The following is a 19,096-nucleotide window of genomic DNA, read 5'->3' on the forward strand; positions in this document are numbered from 1 at the left end:
CGCCATTACACAATCTTACCACTCTCGAAGACCGAAGGGATCCGGTAAGGGTACGGTAAGTTAGAGGAGCGATCGCTGCCTCACCTCACCTGGGAGCGGCGTTACTTGGAAGAGGTGCGCTTTGGCAACACCTCTCCCGTCCTCTTTCCCTTTGTCCCCTGAGGAACATAAAGGAAAAACCAAACACCGGCCCCATGGGGCTTAAGAGGCTGTTTGTGACTAGGCTGGAACACAGAATAAATGTCAAAGATCAAATGGAAGAGGTCAAGGTTACTACTTCTCTACCTTTGAACAAGACGTGACAAATTTATCATTAATTTCTGTCATCATGGTTTAGCTTTTCTTTTTAACTATTAATTTACTGAACATCCTCGGCCTTAATACATACGGGTTTTCTTTGTGTTTGTTTTTCTTTCTTTCCTTCTTTCTTTCTTCATTTCTTTCTTTATTTAGTTACGAGTATTTCTTCTACTTCTTCTTCTTCTTCTTCTTCTTCTTCTTCTTCTTCTTCTTCTTCTTCTTCTTCTTCTTCTTCTTCTTCTTCTTCTTTACAAAGGTCTAGATGGTCTCATAGATGATCGTTCCTCTGTAGATTTACCCAGCTCGTCTTTTCCTTTCATTCTAAATTTTTCAATATATATATATATATATATATATATATATATATATATATATATATATATATATATATATATATATATATATATATATATAGATAGATAGATAGATAGATAGATAGATAGATAGATAGATAGATAGATAGATAGATAGATAGATAGATAGATAGATAAATAGATATAGATAGATACACACACACACACACACACACACACACACACACACACACACACACACACACACACACACACACACATATACGTGCGTGCTCGCGCGCGGGCGCGTATATGTAGATTTATTTTATTTTATTTTGCCCTACCTATTTTTTTTTCCCAAGAGTCGAACTGGGCGGTGGCTGAAATGTTATTTGTTTATTATCTTTTTTTATTAATTTATCTTTTTTTTTAAGATCATGTAGCAATTTTCATTCTTCGTGTGTTGTGTTCTATTTCAAATTTCCTTATGTTGTATATTTGCGAGTATTGCTGTATTGCTACATATCTATCTAAGTGATCTGATCATTGTATTATGTGTTTCATACTTTAATCGTTCTGTTCGTATCAGTAATATATTGCTCACTTCATAGTTGAGTTACTGTGTTTATCAGTGTATCGCGTGTTAGACTGCTGTATATATTTCAGTATATTGTGCATTTATAGAATTCTATGTCAGTATATTGCGTATTTATCATTAAATTTGTATAAATATTTTTCATTACACTATCATTAGTTCTTTTTTAATTAAATTATCGTGTATCAGTATTTTTTATAGTCAAGTGTATGTAGTAGTATATGTTTTGTATATTCCAATAAACGGCCTAAGTATATTAATCAGTATATATGTTACTTGACTATGCATTATAGTTTATATTTTAAATATTTTGTCTATATCATGATATACATAATCTGGGTTTATCCATCGAGTTATTATAGCGGCAGTGTGTTCGTGTATTGATAAGCAGTGTATAATCGAGCATACTCGTACAGGAGCGCAGGATTACATTAACGACATTAACCAAACAGTGACCAAACCTTTTAAAACCAACAACCTTTTTTCCCCTTTTCCGCTTGTGTGCACCGGCGGCAGCTTTTCCTTTTGTTCAGTGATGTGGCGATTTTGTGAGGCCACAGAGGTCGTGCCGCGCTGGGTTGCCATCCGGATCACCAGTGCTCTCGTATATATTACCAAGACCAGCCGACGGCAAGGTGACGAGGCTGAGAAGATGGAGACGGCAGACGATGAGGGAAATGTGTTAGTTGGGCGAATGAAAGAAGGATGGCAGGGTTTAAGGATAAGTAGATGAGTGAAGGAGTAGGGATAGAGATGACTGGATGAGGCAGCAGATGATGAGGAAGAGGCTAAAGGGATGGTGCCAGGGTGTGAGGATCGGTAAGTGAGTGTTGGAGGATCACTAGTGCAGGATTACTGGATGAGGATGACTGCTAGAGAAGGATGCAGGCTGGAGAAGGTATTATGAGGAAACAGCTGATAAAGAATAGCGTGGGCTTAAGTCGGTACATACTCGTAATTATGCGAGTATAATGTGTTGGGTATACGCTGTAGCTTTACAGCTACAGCGTAAAGCAATACTCCTGCCTCAGCTTCCCTATTGCCCTTCTCACTTATCTGTCCCATTCTAATTCAACAGAGGAAGCTAAGTGATAGGGATTAAAAAAAGAATCTACGGGAAAAAAGAATCAAATGAAAGGAAACACATTAATTGAGAGAGAGAGAGAGAGAGAGAGAGAGAGAGAGAGAGAGAGAGAGAGAGAGAGAGAGAGAGAGAGAGAGATGAAAAGATGGCAGACTCTTCCGCGATGTGCACTGTGAATCTTATCAGAAAAGAAGAAACTAGCTAAAATGTTGACAAAATTAAGAATCTATAAGAATATTTATATATATCAATGCAGCATATTACTGACTGTCGCACAACTATATATACACAAACAGACAAGTAAGAGGTCATGGATAGATCAAAATTTAAAAAAAATTAAAAAAACGAAGTTTTTTGGTAACTGCCTGGGGCGATGCGTCTCGTGCCAGTCGTGGCGGCAAGACGATGTATAAGATAAGGCAAGGTGAAGTGTAGGTGAGCTCAAATGTATTTTATATTCCTGTCATGAAACAAGTTCTTTATTTTCCTCTTCCCTTACTCACTCACTCCTTCAGTCACTACATGCAGTCCTTTACCTCCTTCCACGCGCTTCTCACTCCTCGTCCTCGTCATCCTCCTCCTCCAAACAAGATATCTATGTTGTTTTCTCCTTTCCTTCCCCCCATCACTCCTTCTCTCATTGTAAGCTATCTCTTCCGAGTATCTCTTCCATAAATCTCTTGTCCTTGTCCATGTCCTTGGTCTTCTCCTTCTCCTTCCAGCATGATATTTCTATTTTCCCCCTTCCATCTTTCCCTTACTCATTCACCTCTTTCCTCGTTACCCTAAACGTCCTGCATGCTATCTCTTATCCCTTCCATACACCTCTCGTTTTCCTCCTCGTCCTCGTCCTCCTCCCACTCTGCCCTCCTCCTCTATGTGATCATATCCTTTTAACCATTAATTGACATTAGTTCCCAAGTAGCCATACAAGGATCTCAAGATCTGTTGCTGTTTGGTTATCCTCGTCCCTCACTAGATAACCACAGTAATATCATCGAGATCAAGAGAAATAAATACTGAGGTACTCATAGTTGTCAACTTAATTATGGTATGTGTTTGTGTGTGTGTGTGTGTGTGTGTGTGGTTCTCAAGGCGTGACCCTCCTGTCTGGAATGTTTGTTCTATGCGAGTTCAGTGCTACAGCCCGTCTACACTGACCTTGATTTGTTCCTGAGTTATGCAACGTGTAATTCATGGTCGTGTTTTTGCTCAATACTTGTGCAGCTTGCGATTGTAGTTATGATTAGGGTCTGCTTTTACATTGTTCTTTTTCATGTTTAGTCTCTTTTATTCTTGCTTGCATTATAGTGGTTTATTACGCTTAGTCTCTCTCTCTCTCTCTCTCTCTCTCTCTCTCTCTCTCTGGATTGCGATGTGGTGACCTCGGTTTCGCTGCCGTAGCACACCTCTTATCAATTTGACCATAGGCAGCTTGTGTATTTTTTACAGTTGTACTATATGAAAAGACCAATAAATATAATCAATCAGTCTCTCTCTCTCTCTCTCTCTCTCTCTCTCTCTCTCTCTCTCTCTCTTGGCAAATACATCAAAACACACACGCATCTTCCAGACACCGCTGTGAAGCACCTAACATAGGCTGACGTGTCCCACCAGCACCTCAGTTACTCACTACAACCTGTTGCTCATTATCATCCCAAACACGAACACACAGCACCATCATCCCGGCCTAGCCACACCCAATAACACACCCACACCTACACACCGACACTCAGCACGCATTCCTACACTACATCACGCATTGCATATGTAGATAATCGTACTGGTCGAGTGCGTGGTGAAGGTGCATGTGGTGTCTGGCAACGGAGTTGAGTCGCTGCCATAAACAGAGGAACCAAGCGGAGTCAGGCACAACAGTTCGTCTCTCCCTCGCCAGCAGTTCTCGACGGTAAGTTCCCTGTTCCTACTGTCTCACGCGTTTGTCTGCTTCTCTCTACTTGTGTCGTGACATTCTTAAAAGTCCTGAGATCCTTTTTGGGCGAGACATACATTAAGGATCGTGTTGTTCTGCCTGACAAAGTGACTATGATCGAGACGGAGAAAGAGACATCTGCTTTCCAGGTATTGATCGGATCCCACACCTCTAGACCGCTTCAAGGACAGGCACCCAGTCTCTCGAGAACTTCCAGTGTCACTATTTTATGAGGAGATTTAGTTACTGTGACACCATGAGATAGTAGTCATAATGTTATTTAATGCAGTGTGTTATCCATGACGAAGAACTTCCAGCTTCATGAATTGCGCGCGCCTGTGTGTGTGTGTGTGTGTGTGTGTTTTATTCATGTTTCCAGTCACCGTCATGTATTTCTAATCTAACCTAAGGTGAACTAAAGTCTAGGAATGTTGTAATGGTAAAGGAAAGTGAAAGTGCGAACTAGGAGGGAGCGCACAAATGTTCTGGAGGGGGAGAGAGATAATGACAAATATTAGGGTGTGAGAGAGGGTGAGAAGGCATCCAGCGAGATAATGGGTGACAGACAGACAGACAGAGAGAGAGAGAGAGAGAGAGAGAGAGAGAGAGAGAGAGAGAGAGAGAGAGAGAGATAACAGGCCGAAGGGACGGTAATTTTCTTTTAGTGTGAAAGTGACCACACACACACATACACACACACACACACACACACGTGTTATAGCCCCTCCCTTTCGCCACGTCCTCTCACGTTTTTCTTACACAATCTAATAATAGTCCAACGAAACCTCTAATGTGACTATCTCTGACTATTATTATCTTTACTAAAACTATATTTTGTTATTGTTGTCACTCGTTTCACTTGCTTGCCATTCCGTGCCGTGACAGAGAGAGAGAGAGAGAGAGAGAGAGAGAGAGAGAGAGAGAGAGAGAGAGATGAAATGTACGTTAGGCTTGCACATTCGTCACCTCTATTTCCCTCCCCGAATATCTCTCTCTCTCTCTCTCTCTCTCTCTCTCTCTCTCTCTCTCTCTCTCTCTCTCTCTCTCTCTCTCTCTCTCTCTTTCTGTGGTACCGTTAGTAGGGCAGCAAAAGGAAGAGGGAGAGATGAAAGTAAGGAGAAAGAGAGAGCGATGGAGAAAGAAAAGAAAGAAGGAAAGATGAATGGGAGGAAGAGGTGAGGGAAACAAGAGAAGGATTAGTCAACATAAGTGTGAATAGAAATAGATAAGGTTGAGGGAAAAGGAGGTAAAGAACACGGGAAAAGATGCATAAGAAGTAAAAATAGATTGATGGATGGTTGAAAGAAGGAAGAGGAGGAGAAAAATAATGACTGAGGTAAAAAGAGAGGAAGAGGTGGGTGGATGGAGGAAGAGAGAGGAGGAAAACCGTGATGATGGAGGAAGGAAAGGAAAGTCACACACAGTTACTGGCTGCGTGAGAAGCGGGTGAGAGAGAGAGAGAGAGAGAGAGAGAGAGAGAGAGAGAGAGAGAGAGAGAGAGAGAGAGCAACAATTTTACATTCAATAAACTTATTCACTTATTCTTTTAAAATCATTAAGTAATTTATTTACTTGTTTTTTTTCAGTAATATTTTTAGTAACATTTGTTGACATTTAAAGATTTTTTTTTCAGTAACGTTCATTTATTCATATTTTTTTCACTATTTTTTCTTGTAGTTTTTGAGCTTTTTTAGGCATTGTTTTCAGTAATGTGTATGTAGTAATATGATGACGTGTAATGAGCACTATATGTCAGAGGTTCAATTTTTAGCTCACTAATTGGTTGAAAAGAGAGAGAGAATAGAAACACAAGCAGGAGTGACTTGTTTGACGACACCTGTAATGACCATCCACTCAGGTGTCCTTGTTATAATACTTTCTCTCTCTCTCTCTCTCTCTCTCTCTCTCTCTCTCTCTCTCTCTCTCTCTCTCTCTCTCTCTCTCTCTCTCTCTCTCTCTCTCTCTCTCTCTCTCTCAGGAACAGAGTGTGACGTTGATGATGATGGAGGTGGAGATGATAATGGTAGTAGTACCGTGGTGATGATGGTGGCGGTGGTACTACTAATGATGACGATGATGACTTTGGTCCCCCGTGAAGTAAACAACTTATCATTATCTTGCCCTTGAATTTCTCTCTCATTATGACTCTTATCGAAGGTAATTGTGGGGGTGTAATGGTTTCATGGTCTTGCTATTCGTCTGTTGGAAGGTTATCGCAGGGTCTTTAGGGAGTAACGTGTTGTACTGCCGAAGAAAACTATCGAACATTTTGCCTTCCATGAAATAAGAAAGCGGAAAAATGTCGTAATGCCAAAAAGAAAAAAAAAATCGAGCATTATTGTGATCTCTGGTAAGAGAGCAAAAATATTTCGTATCTTTTATGAAAATATAGAGCATTTGATATCTAGGTCTTTCGCTTCCTGGAATGAGAGTAGAAATAATTGTATAGGCAGTGAGGATTATCGAACTTTTCTTCATTACAGGAATGAGGGACCATAAGTGTGTCATGCTGTCAAAAAATAGCATCGAACATTTTTATGATTTTTGGAGTATAGGAGCAGAAATACGTCGAAAGATGAAACAAAGTTCTCGAGCATTTTGCAATCACTGAAGGAAGAGAACGAACCACATTTGGTAAAATAAACCTAATGCACTCATAACTGCAAAATCTTTCCGTTCGTTTTTTTTTTTCGTTTTTTTTTTCGTGCGGTGCGTTGATGTAAATTGTTTTCTTTACTTTTTTTTTTTCTTGCTTTCATTGACTGTTTTGCCTTCTGCAGCCAGCTAACTTCACTCCCAGTTTTTCCTCTTTTTTTGCGTCGCGTCTTACACACACACACACACACACACACACACACACACACACACACACACACACATGCGTGCTTGCAGGCTACCCAGAGATGGTAGTAATGATAGTGGGGGTAGTGGTGGTGGTGGTGTGCACATGGTGATGGTTTAAAAAAAAAAAGACTTCTCTGAGAAATATTTATTTATACCAAGGAGGTTAAAAGAAAAGAAAACAAAACAATCCCATCTCTTCCAGATTTTCTTAAATTTACTTTTTTTTTAAACTCAACGCGCAATGAAACGGCGAGTGACCGAAGACTACATTAATTCCTCACCTTTCTCTTTTTTTTTCTTTTTTTTCACGAGAGAGGAAGTGAAATACAGATTTGGTTAATATTTTCACTTGCTCATCTGCTTTCATGAATCCCACTCTATTATTTAATTTTCTCACGTATATACTTTTTTCACATGTTTAGGGTACTGGCCAAGGGGCGAAAAGGGAAAAAATTAAGGTTGCCACCCCAAAAAGTCGAAGAGAAAATTAATGAAAAACAAGTTGACAATTTATTATCACTAGCGTCTTGATACCATTCAGGAAAGTGTTGTTCGTAAACCACTCGTCTTCCTGCCCATCTGCCTACCTGTCTTGGAGGCACTGTGTTCCAGTCTGTCTACAAGTAGCATACTCTTGAGGTCTTTTCTTCTTTTCAGTGTTTCCCAAGTGTCATGGGTTAGCACCTAAAGTCTTCTTCGGGTATCTTTCGTTGTTCTGATTCTTTGCAAAACTTACCCAACACTTCGACTGTAAGTCTGTAAGTTTTCCTTTGTGAGAAGACAATTTTTGAAGGAGTTGAAGCGTAAGAAAATCTAGTGCCGTAAGTACCGTAATCTTTCTACCTGAGTTTTCCTACGACCTCTCTCTCTCTCTCATTCGTGTGCAAACATCAAGAAATTAAGGGTAGGTCATAAAGGACACAGGAGGAGTAATGCTGCCTCGTGTCCGTCGACAGTCCACAAAGGACATCGCATTTACGTCCTCACTCACCTAAATCTTATCTGGACGTGAAGGAAAGAGACAAGAATGGAGGTGACAGTTTGCCCTTCAGCCGCGTCCAGACTCGTTTTCTTTACCTACTAGAGAGTATTGTTTTAATTAAATCTTCCCTCAGTGGCCTTGAATGTTCCAGTTAGTCTGCTGTTGCTGCTTCTGCTTCGTGTCCGCTGCAGATTATCATGATGATGCATTTAAAATATATTCATGTATAACTTTTATTACAATTGTTATATTTGTAAATAGCTTTGGTCTTGTAACTTTTTTTTTCCCAGAGAGAGAGAGAGAGAGAGAGAGAGAGAGAGAGACGCGTGTTTCCAAGTGCAGTGGGTGGGAAGCTGGGAAATGAGGACGTGCAGCTGCTGTATTTGGCTGGTGGGCAGGCACTGTGGACGTGTCCGGCGGGCAGTGGGGGCGTGGGAGAACAGTCTGTGGTGCTGGAAGCGTGCAGTATTGATCAAGTTTACCGACTTTTATGAAAACGAGTTAAAGTTGCCATGAAAATGTCTTTATTTCCTCTCTAATTCAGCATCCGTTCACTATAAGAGATTCAGTGATATGATTTAGCAGGTCACAACAACGGGATCAGATGGCGCTGCTTATCATAGACGTGTTCGTTGGTGGCACAGTTGAGATGCAACAGAAAGAACACTTCAGTCTGGATGCACGAGGTGACATCACCGGCAGCACGGTGTACCATGGAGGAAATTAAAAAAGTAGAGAGAGGATGGTGAATAGGAGTGAGAGTGGCGGGAAAGACTAATAGTTACAGGAGGGAATAAGGAAGAAACTGAAAGTGACGTCATTGGCCGAGAGGGAAATAGGAAAGCATCTCGGCGATGAGTCGCAGTATACTTTCTGCCTCAAGTTTCACCAGCTCGATTCCTCATGGCCGCCATGTCTTTTGTTGGTCCGGTAATGCGTGAAATTTTTCACAGTGCCTTCAACCTTGAGTTGATATACGTAATTGAGTAAACTTTAAAACCTGTATTTTCATGACATTGTATGATGATTATAATGCAGCCGTTCTACTGCACATTTAAGTGATATCTGCAACATTTAGTAATATAATGTAAACTTCCTGATTAATATTTTCACGATGTTTGCAGCGTTGAATATTACAATGTTGTAAATTTCATAATGTACACTTCTCATGATATCTTGAACGTTTCGTTCTTCTAATTCGTTCTAATTCTTGGTGCATTATCTTAATTTTGACCCTTGTTCATATTACGAGTATACAAACTTCCTAGAGCGTTGTTAACCTTCCTCGTCTGAAATCTTATCATTACTTCAATTTCCTCACATGCATGTTATGAGGCTGCCTGGCATGTCTCTCTTGTTATGAGGCTGCCTGGCATGTCTCTCTTAATCCTCATTTTGTTTCCATGTATAATGTTAGCTGAAGTTACGTGCTTTTCCTCAGCTAAGGCCAGCTGTTTTTCTTTAATCTTATTCATTCTTTCACTATACACAACAAAACTTTTTATTTACCATACGCAGTAATGTTTCTTTCATTTAATATTCTCACCTTTTTAGTTTATTATTCCATCGCTAACAGGTAATATTTAATATATAACTGAAACAGTCCTCGTATGAACAGTATCTCAAGATAATTATGTTTCTCAATGAAATGTTTTTGATCGAAGAGCAATATCTGGTAATTGCTTGCACTTATCATATTCTCTGTTCTTCTTGGTATTTGTGAGACTCGTGATACTCGTACAAAATAGCTCTTTAGATCTTAAATCGATTCCTATTTGATTAATGGGCATGAAACTCACTGCGGTTTGCGACATCGCTTCTTGGGACAACTGTACATGAATTTCATGATCATTACGAAAGTGCAACGACAATCTAAACTTGCTACGAAAACTATCGAAATAATCAACTGCCAGTTTAATGTTAGGGATTACTAGTAAGCGGATATTTCCCGGCCGTGTGATGATTCTCTTATGGACCAGCAATGTGTGTCTGGCCAGTGGAACGTCGACCACTTGAGCATGACTTTCCTCGACTATCTAATGCGTCACAGGAAACTGTGCGAGTGTGTCACAAATATTTGAGACTGTGACAACTCCTGCTTACTTTTCTACTTATCTTTTTTTGTGGCGCCTTAGACAGAGTAATAAGATGGTGTGCGTGACTCTAAGGTGATGGTAATGTACTGTTGTGATGCAGAGACACGGAGGGGAGAGAGAAAATATGCACAACAATCTTGCACCTGTAGTATGCGCAAGAAAGAAAAAGAAAAATTATCCCTTGAAACACACTCCTCTTTTGAAAAAAAAATAAATAAGTAAATAAAATAAAATAAAATAAATAAATAAATAAAATCCAGCTGAGAAACATCGAAAATAAAGAAAATATCAATGAGTCATTTGAATAGATTCCCTCCTTTAAGAAAAGTATCCAGGAAACATTGTCAATAAAGATAATATATGAAAACTTATCGAGTTGTTTATTTCTTCTAAAAAAAAATTACATGAAAGCCATCAAGGTTGAGATAGGAAAAAGAAAAGAAAAGCCTTTAAGAAAAATCTGTGTGAAAAGGTTTTTTGTTATATCATAGATTTATCAGTTCCTTTCTTCTTTACTTAAGAGACCTTGCGTTTCCGTTGTGATGAGTCACGTTTAGCAGCATCACCTCCTCCTCCTCCTCCTCCTCCACGCCCCACCACTTGGGTCGTCACGCTGCCGACGTCAAATGGCGCCGCGGTCTGATAAGAGCTGCGCAGTGGCTGAAGATACTCAGCTTTCATACATGGCCTGAAAGTTTGTGTGTGTGTGTGTGTGTGTGTGTGTCAAGGATGTTGTAACTGTCGTCCGTCTGTCTAGGATGTTGTAACTGTCGTCCGTCTGTCTAAACACTGTGCAAGTTGTTTGCGTGTTAAATTATTTCGTATTGACCATTATTATTATACAATTGTGAAATTTTAATTAAATTTTGATATCACATTATTATGATTAGGTGATGTCAATAAACACTAATATATATATATATATATATATATATATATATATATATATATATATATATATATATATATATATATATATATATATATATATATATGAAATTTTATCTGTTTATTTAGATATCGCCTTTTTTTTACTCTCTCTCTCTCTCTCTCTCTCTCTCTCTCTCTCTCTCTCTCTCTCTCTCTCTCTCTCTCTCTCTCTCTTCAGTCCTTACCATTAACATCCATAATTTTTTTTTTTTCGTCTCTTCGTTTCTATTTTTTAATATTTATTCCTGTCCACTCTATCCCTTTCTCCTCTTCCTTAACCTAGATAGAAGCATAAAAGCACTTTTATGCCTTTGCCCTTACTTTTTCCTCTGAACCTTTGCCATATTATCATAGGGATTGCCACGTATAGATGGCTTCTTGCAACTTCCCTTATTTTCTTCTATTCGCTTGTTATGTACCCAATTATTACGGCTCGATGTGCCAATCAATCAATCTCTTTCAAACCTCCCCGAGAAAAAAATAATCTCCATGATCCCTCCCTTCCCGACAGATGGCGTGCACACGAGCAGTAGTGGTGGTGTTGGGGAGCCTCCTCGCCTTCACACAGACGGAGGTGGAGGCTGGGGTGGCGCATGCCCAGGTGTTCTCATCCAGGAGTGGCGCAGCGCAGAGCCAGGTCACGGAGCCAGACGGTACTATCAAAGGAGAGTGTGCGTACTTAGACCCTGAAGGAAACTCTGTCAAAGTGAGTATATTGCGTTCATTAGGATTTTTATTTATTTAAGCAACAGACTTTATTTATTTATTTATTTCATCGTGTAAGGGCAGGCAGCGTTGACTAAATTTATCAACCCATTCAGAAGTGGTTTTTTTTCATAATCTTTTATTTGATTCATTTGTTCTTTTATTTCTTCATTTACTTATTTGTTTGTTTGTTTGTTTTTATCTATTTATATACCTGTGTATTTGTTTGTTTCTTCCTGCGCTTGTTTACCTATTCATTAAATCATCTATTCGTTATCCATTGACTTTTTTTTCTTGACAATGGGATTTATGCTTTTTATTTTCTTTTATTTGCTATTCGCTGCCGCTACACACACACACACACACACACACACACACACACACACACACACACACACACTCTCTACAACAAAACATCAACAATGATTTAACTATTCGGTCTTCATCTTTCGAAATTATACTCTAGACTTGCACCAGGCACTTCTGTTAGTAAGCTGAGGAGAAATAAAGTAGCTTAAGTGTTAAAATACAACAAAATCGTACGTCTGGCAGAAGTCATCGTAAGCTGTTTTTTTTTTTTTTTTTTTTTTTTTTTTACGTTTGGCAGCAGGTACTACATGCCTTGGTTTTAAAATTATTTACTTACATCTTTGAATCTAAGAAAATATATGATGTAGCTAAAATTAGAGAAATAGTCGTGAATTTTAATAAATTAATTTATATTTTGTAGCTAAAATATGTACCAGTCATTATCATTATCAGGTATTGTTTGTTTGTTCGAATTTATTAACTCTTTTTCAAGAGACGTAACAGGACTGACGTAGGCACTGGGCTGGGAGAATGATTGGTTGCGCACATCATTCCGAGTACGCCAACAGTCTTGTCCTCCCTATATCCTGACTTGAGATCTAAACTTAGCACCCGCCAAGTTCTTTTATTACACTGAATTAGGTTACAAGTATAAATAAGGGAAGGATTTAGTAGCTTCTATTGTTAAGTTCTTTTTATTAGATAATTTGTTTATCTGTAGTGCAGCATCACAAAGAAATTATTCTGGATTATTGTTTCGTAGAAGGCTGCAGACGGCTGAAGAACATCAAAGCAAACTGAGAAAAGTCGATAATAACTTTACATGTTTATTATTTATTATATTTTTTACAAGATATCTTCCACTTCTTGAGATATATGTATGTTGATATACAATTAGCTCTCTCTCTCTCTCTCTCTCTCTCTCTCTCTCTCTCTCTCTCTCTCTCTCTCTCTCTCTCTCTCTCTCTCTCTTCCACACATCAGATCAGTTACAGACAATCTCCCGGCGGCCAAATAGAGGCGGAGTCAGATCCCCCTCAGCAGAACGCCGCCGCTGCTCTGGAGACGTGCAGGAGAGCCGCTGATGCCGCCGCCAAGGTCGCTCAGGACTCTATCCAGGAAACGCAGGAGCAGGTGAGAACTCTGCTGGTGTTCATACATCTCAGGGGAGATTGAGAGGGAGGCAACTAGCTCCTAAAGGCTTATATGTCTTTATTGAGAAAGAAGGGATAGTAGTGGTAGTAGTAGTAGTAGTAGTAGTAGTAGTAGTAGTAGTAGTAGTAGTAGTAGTAGTAGTAGTAGTAGTAGCAGCAGCAGCAGGAGGAGTAGTAGTAACAGTAGGAGGAGGAGGAGAAAAGTAAGGAGTAACGAGGTGACTGAAAAATAAGATAGTAATATTCTCCACTTTCTGAGTAAGTTTTTTTTTATTTTTTCTATACATAAAAATATGATAGTAGAAAAGAGAGAAAAAATAAGGAATTCCAAACCAACAGTTCCAAGCTCCTCTCTCTCTCTCTCTCTCTCTCTCTCTCTCTCTCTCTCTCTCTCTCTCTCTCTCTCTCTCTCTCTCTCTCTCTCTCTCTCTCTCTCTCTCTCTCTCTCTCTCTCTCTCTCTCTCTCTCTCTCTCTCCTTATGCATCAACATCCGCGTTTCTCATATATATTAGAGTCACAATTTCTTTTTCTTGTTTCTCTTCATCTCCTCCCCTTGAGTGTCGCCCTTGACACACTTAACACCTCACCTGGACGCCTACACTAATTCACAAACTGTTTATTACTATTATGCAGAAGCAAATGTGTCATCTTTACACCATTACTGATTATCATGTGATGATATTGAGTCTTGAGTTTTACAATAATTTTAATTTCTAATATTTATGAGTTTGGAAGGAAACAACAAAAGTATGTGGTCAATTTTATTATTACCATTATTCATCTTTGTTCCTATCAACATTTTACTCTTTCTAATATGTAGTTAAAATATACATTTTCCTTGTAAAGTGATTTGAGAAATTTGTCTCTGAGGCTGATAGGTTATCTTCTAAATATGTTACAAAGAGGTCACGTTATAGAGGTCATGTGAAAAGGTCACGGTCATGATTTAAAGAGGTCACCAAGAGGTCTCATAAACAGGTCACAAGGAGGTCATGTTATAAAGGGACTACAATAAGGTTAAACTGTAAGATCAAGTGACGTGAAAGTAAAGGAAGCAAAAATATGACGTGAAAACGACCTTCTGTACGTTCAGTGTCAATATGGTCGAGGGAACCCAGTCTGGTGCACCTTGATTTCTCTTACAGATGAAGAAGTGAGAGGAAGAACAAGTGTCGCTTTGGTATAGGGTATATTTTGATAAGAATGATATCTTTTTTAAATTCCTTTGCATCCCAAACTCTAACGTCTGGTCGCTGCATCCAGTGGTGCATGAAGTTATGTCTTTTACTCCTCACTTGACATTTCTTTAATTTTTTCCCTTCCTCTCTTCTGATCTTCCATATTGATTATCTTTAACTTTATTTTTACTCGCGATGATCCGTCACCTCTCTTCTCACTTCACTTCGCCTTATCTTCATATCTCTCTTTCTTCTCCTCTGAATATCCGATAGTTTCTTTTTTTTATTCGCTATGTATTCGTTCATTACAAATCGTCTCTTCCACCACTCCTCAGCTCACTTCACGTAGTCTTCACTTGATGTTCAGCCCCCTTACATTCATCTCTCCTCTTATATTCCTTCCTAATTACCGTTTTTTTGCATTCTGTGATTAATTATTCATTCATCAAAATCCCTCACCTTTCCTCACCTCTCTTCTCTTCGTTTTACCTTTTATCTCCACTTTCACCCTCTTGCTCATCTCTCTTCTTATCTCCAGTCTTAATTCCCTCCAGCTTTTCCATTCCTTGCCGAGTTTCTTCCACCTGCCTTCACCCTCTCTCCTGCATCCTGCCAGACTGCTGCACTTCTAGCACCAGCACCAGGAAAATAGTACGTGAAATATTTGATCAAAAGTATTACTAACTTCTGATGCATTTTTCTTTTGCCTCTACCCGCTCTTCCTTGTCACTTTTTTCGTCGCTCTTCCCGTAACAGTATAACAAGATAGTGCATGAAACAGTATTACCGTCTCGTTATCCCTGTAATACTCCTTAACTTTTCTGTCCTACTTCCTTACGTCAACCCTAACCCTACTGTATAGATTTCAATCCCTAGAAGCCTTGTCCTTTAAAAATGCTTCACTCAGGTATTTCTTGGTTGTTTCTTCGCCTCATGTCTTGAAAAGCTCTTTGACGAGCTGTGGGCTTTTTGTTTTAAAATATGTGATAACCAATTAATGTACGAGAATTTCTTACAAACGTATTCTTTCACGTGTTCCTCATCTCGTGTCCAGAAAGTGTCTTACGGTTCCTGAGGAGCTGGGTGTCTTTTCATTGTGGAGTATGTTGAAATACCTTATATATATATATATATATATATATATATATATATATATATATATATATATATATATATATATATATATATATATATATATATATATATTATTTATTTATTTTTTTTTTTTTCTAATGTATTTCTTTGTATTTTATTTTGTCTCATGTTTTGAAATGGTGTCTGATGAGTTGTGTGCCTTTTCAAATATGTATTGCCCTATATGAATACTTCCTTAAGAAATATTTATTGATATCACCTTCGTCTGATGTTTGGGAGAAATTATGTCTAATAGGGAATGAAGTCAGTTCAATGTAAGAAATATGGTTACGAAATGTTCGTGTCGAACAAGCTCTGATATGTCTTTTCTCACCAGATCTTCCGGCAGCAACAAGAACTCCAGCAGCAGATCTTCCGTCAGAACCAAGCCTTCCAGCAAGCCTTCCAGTTTCCCAAGTTCTTCGCTTTCCCACCGCAGTTCCCCTTTGGCCATAACTTCTAAGGGACTCACGCGCCTTCTTTCTCCGCCCACTGCTTCGGCAGTAGCTTGTTGCTTCCCGCACGAAAAAGTAACTGACGCAGAGGAGTTTGTACTCGTGAAGATGCATAAAAGAAACCCTTCACTAATAACAGTATTCTTTACATTATAACAGGATGAAGTGCTGTATATTCAAATAGGTATTATTAAATATTATGTTATGGTTGTATTTTCAAGGCCCAGTATGCCTATCTACGTGTATCATCTTAACCTTGGAAGCAAGCATACACATAGTACTGCTATCAATGTAAGCTCTCTGGATCTTTAAAAACCTATGTGTATGTCTTGAATTCGTATCTTATCTCAGTATACACGGATCTTGCAGAGGCTGTGCATCTTTACTGTGTATTTTGTATTTCGTGAGTAATTATTCTCTTTTGTTATACTTTCTCTGGATCTTTAAAAAGTTACATTTCGTGAGGATATATTCTGCCTCATTACACGCTCCTTACATTTTAAAATGTATGTTTTGAGCACTCATGGCAGTTTGCACTCTTTACGCTATATGGAACTTTAAGCTGTATGTACCAAGTGTTAACTGTGTTATTACACTCGTACATCTTTTGGATCTTTAAGAAATTGTATCTGGAATATTTATCCTCATTTACGCTCTTTGAGTCTTTCTTTGTTATATGTGTCAAGTATTCTCAGTTTGCCATCGTTGGATCTTTAAGGTCTATGCTCCATACAGCTATCTGATCTTAGTTGCTTCGTGTTTGGTGGATGTTTAAAGAGCTGCCTTCCAAGAGTACCCTCCTCACCAGGGCAAGATGAGCTACATTGGTTTCATTGATTGAGTTAATAGCGCAGCAAACTGAGGTCACGTGGTATCGCGTGTTACACTGGGAGCCACAATGATTGACTTAATTGTGCCGCAGTTACGTGGGAGTTGCACTGGGAGCCACAAAACAACATAACACGTACACATGTTACATTTTCAAGGCTCCAGAGAGAGAGAGAGAGAGAGAGAGAGAGAGATGGGGGAAAGACACTCCTTTATTACATTCTTAAAAAAAAAAAAAAAAATGAGAAACTCTTCTTTCATTAATTAAGCCTTACTGTATATGCAAGAACGGACTTCTGGGAGCACAGGAGTTTAAAGGGGCTGCAAAGTACGTGGCATTGGGATGCAATTGAAAGTATAGCGGAAGAATATAACTAGAAGTGAACGTCGTAAATTTGATTGTCTTCAAGTCCACTTTCATGACATGTTATAATACTGACATGAGAAAGACGGACAGCAGAAGACGCGTTTACCTTTGATTTTATGGTAAGCAACGCTTACCATAAACGGTAATTTATATCCATAATGCATACATAATTTCAGTAGATTTCTTTTAGGTGATTTTTTTTTTTTTTTTCTTTCTTTCTTTCATGAAACTTAGAAAAATCAGTATCAGTTCGGTGATAATTGTTCTTTCATTTTCAGGTAATACTTTAATTCCATTATCTAAGTAAATGCCGTTACAAGTGTGGCGTAGGCTTTTCTTTATTGTTATTTTAGGATGGAATGATCGGAAGGCTCTGCCTTAATTCGTGTATGTGGTGGTGGTGATGGGCTGGACATTGTACGAAATGGACAAACAGTTGTTAAGAGTTAAGATTCAGCTTCAGATATGGTGTGAGTTGATATCAAAATTCTTGCTTTGTATTTGTTTGATTACACGTTCATTACTGCATTACTGTTTCATTAAATCTCTAGCTCCTATCATTGACTGCTTTTAATAGGCTTTACTGCAAGTGATAATGATGAGTTTTAAGACCTTTCCTTGATCTTGTAATAATAAAACAAGAATAACACAACATTAATAGGAAAATAGCATAATGCAAAATCGGCTTTTCATCTCTATGATCCTTGAAATTTGTCCTTAGAAACAATGCGGTTAAAATACGAGCCATCAGGCAAGGCCCAAGCCAATGAGGCTTGGGCCCTGCCTGATGGCTCGTATTTTAACGATCTGCCTCCAAGGCAGATCTTTATTTTTTGAGGGTTCCCAACGCCTCTTTGCCAATAACCAGCAGACAAAGCAATAACTATATGCAAGTTAAATAGTGACACTGATACTGGAGTAATATCAGGGGTAAGTGGATTTTTTTTTTTTTTTTTTTTTTTTGTGCAGTATTTCTGGCAAAGTTTTATATAGTATTAGTACATAGTGAAATTGAGTCATTAGTGATGGAACATCCTATATTTATCGAGGAATCAGTTGCTAAGAGATTCAGATTTCAATATCCCACCATGATTTGAAAGTAGGCTAAGTTAGTTGTGTACGAGTACATAATGTAAAGTCAATGTCAAAATTACTCACCCTCTTAAGACTTGTCTTTTTTTTTTTTTTTTCGCTTTTCAGTGCCCGTAAGCTATACTTTCTTGAAGGACATGTTGATGAACGACACTTTTAACTTCACTCTGTCAATAACCCCTCACTTAATTAACATCTCGTGGCTCCCTTAGTAAACCTAGATCATGCTTCATACCCCACGGCTTCGGAATTTATTAGATCATAATCCAAGACCGAATTTACGCTACTCATTTCACAAGACCGTCTGTTGAAGAGGGTTCGTTATCAGTAACATCACTGCGTCAGAGTGACGTCATTGCTGACGCACTCCCTCTCAAGACGAAAGTGTGAAACTTTGTATGTAGCGTGAACACTACGTACATGTTTCACGGCCTGATCCTCTTCCTCCTTAAGATGGACAAAAAAGGAAAAGAAAAAAAAAAAAACTTACACTAGTATGGCTGGGAGACAGGTTTAAAAAAAATAAATAAAATTAGTAAATTCTAGCAATGGTAATATCGCTCGCGAGACAGATAAATTAGAGAGAAGAACCCTGTATTTCCGGTGCACACCATAAATGCTGTTCAACGTCTCAGAAGAGATAAGACCGAGTGTGAGAAGTCACGCCCACGCTATAACATGTGCCCGGCAAACTGGCGATCTCGTAGGGAAACGGCCGCTATACTATGATGTGCAAGCCTACAGTGTGCATTGATACCAGGGCAGGTCCGTTTTTTTACCGTGTCCACTTTCAGATGCTATGGGACACAACCATCC

At 38.8% G+C, this 19,096-nt stretch overlaps 1 protein-coding gene across 4 annotated transcripts; it reads left to right on the forward strand.

The window, feature by feature from the left end:
* The first annotated feature begins 3,925 nt into the window (after positions 1–3,925).
* On the forward strand, positions 3,926–17,716 carry LOC135114961 (uncharacterized). Of its 4 annotated transcripts, XM_064031281.1 has the most exons (5): positions 8,399–8,961; positions 11,569–11,763; positions 13,056–13,205; positions 14,959–15,055; positions 15,876–17,716. In XM_064031281.1, the coding sequence occupies exons 1-4, from the start codon at positions 8,935–8,937 to the stop codon at positions 15,034–15,036; spliced, it is 450 nt and encodes a 149-aa protein (XP_063887351.1). In that variant the 5' UTR covers positions 8,399–8,934; the 3' UTR covers positions 15,037–15,055; positions 15,876–17,716. The 4 variants fall into 4 exon arrangements, with proteins under 4 accessions (XP_063887350.1, XP_063887347.1, XP_063887351.1 ...); XM_064031280.1 differs by lacking the exons at positions 8,399–8,961; positions 14,959–15,055 and adding an exon at positions 3,926–4,181; XM_064031277.1 differs by lacking the exons at positions 8,399–8,961; positions 14,959–15,055 and adding an exon at positions 4,304–4,354.
* Positions 17,717–19,096: the final 1,380 nt, after the last annotated feature.

Source organism: Scylla paramamosain, chromosome 28, assembly GCF_035594125.1.
Source record: "Scylla paramamosain isolate STU-SP2022 chromosome 28, ASM3559412v1, whole genome shotgun sequence".
Taxonomy (NCBI): Eukaryota; Metazoa; Arthropoda; class Malacostraca; order Decapoda; family Portunidae; genus Scylla; species Scylla paramamosain.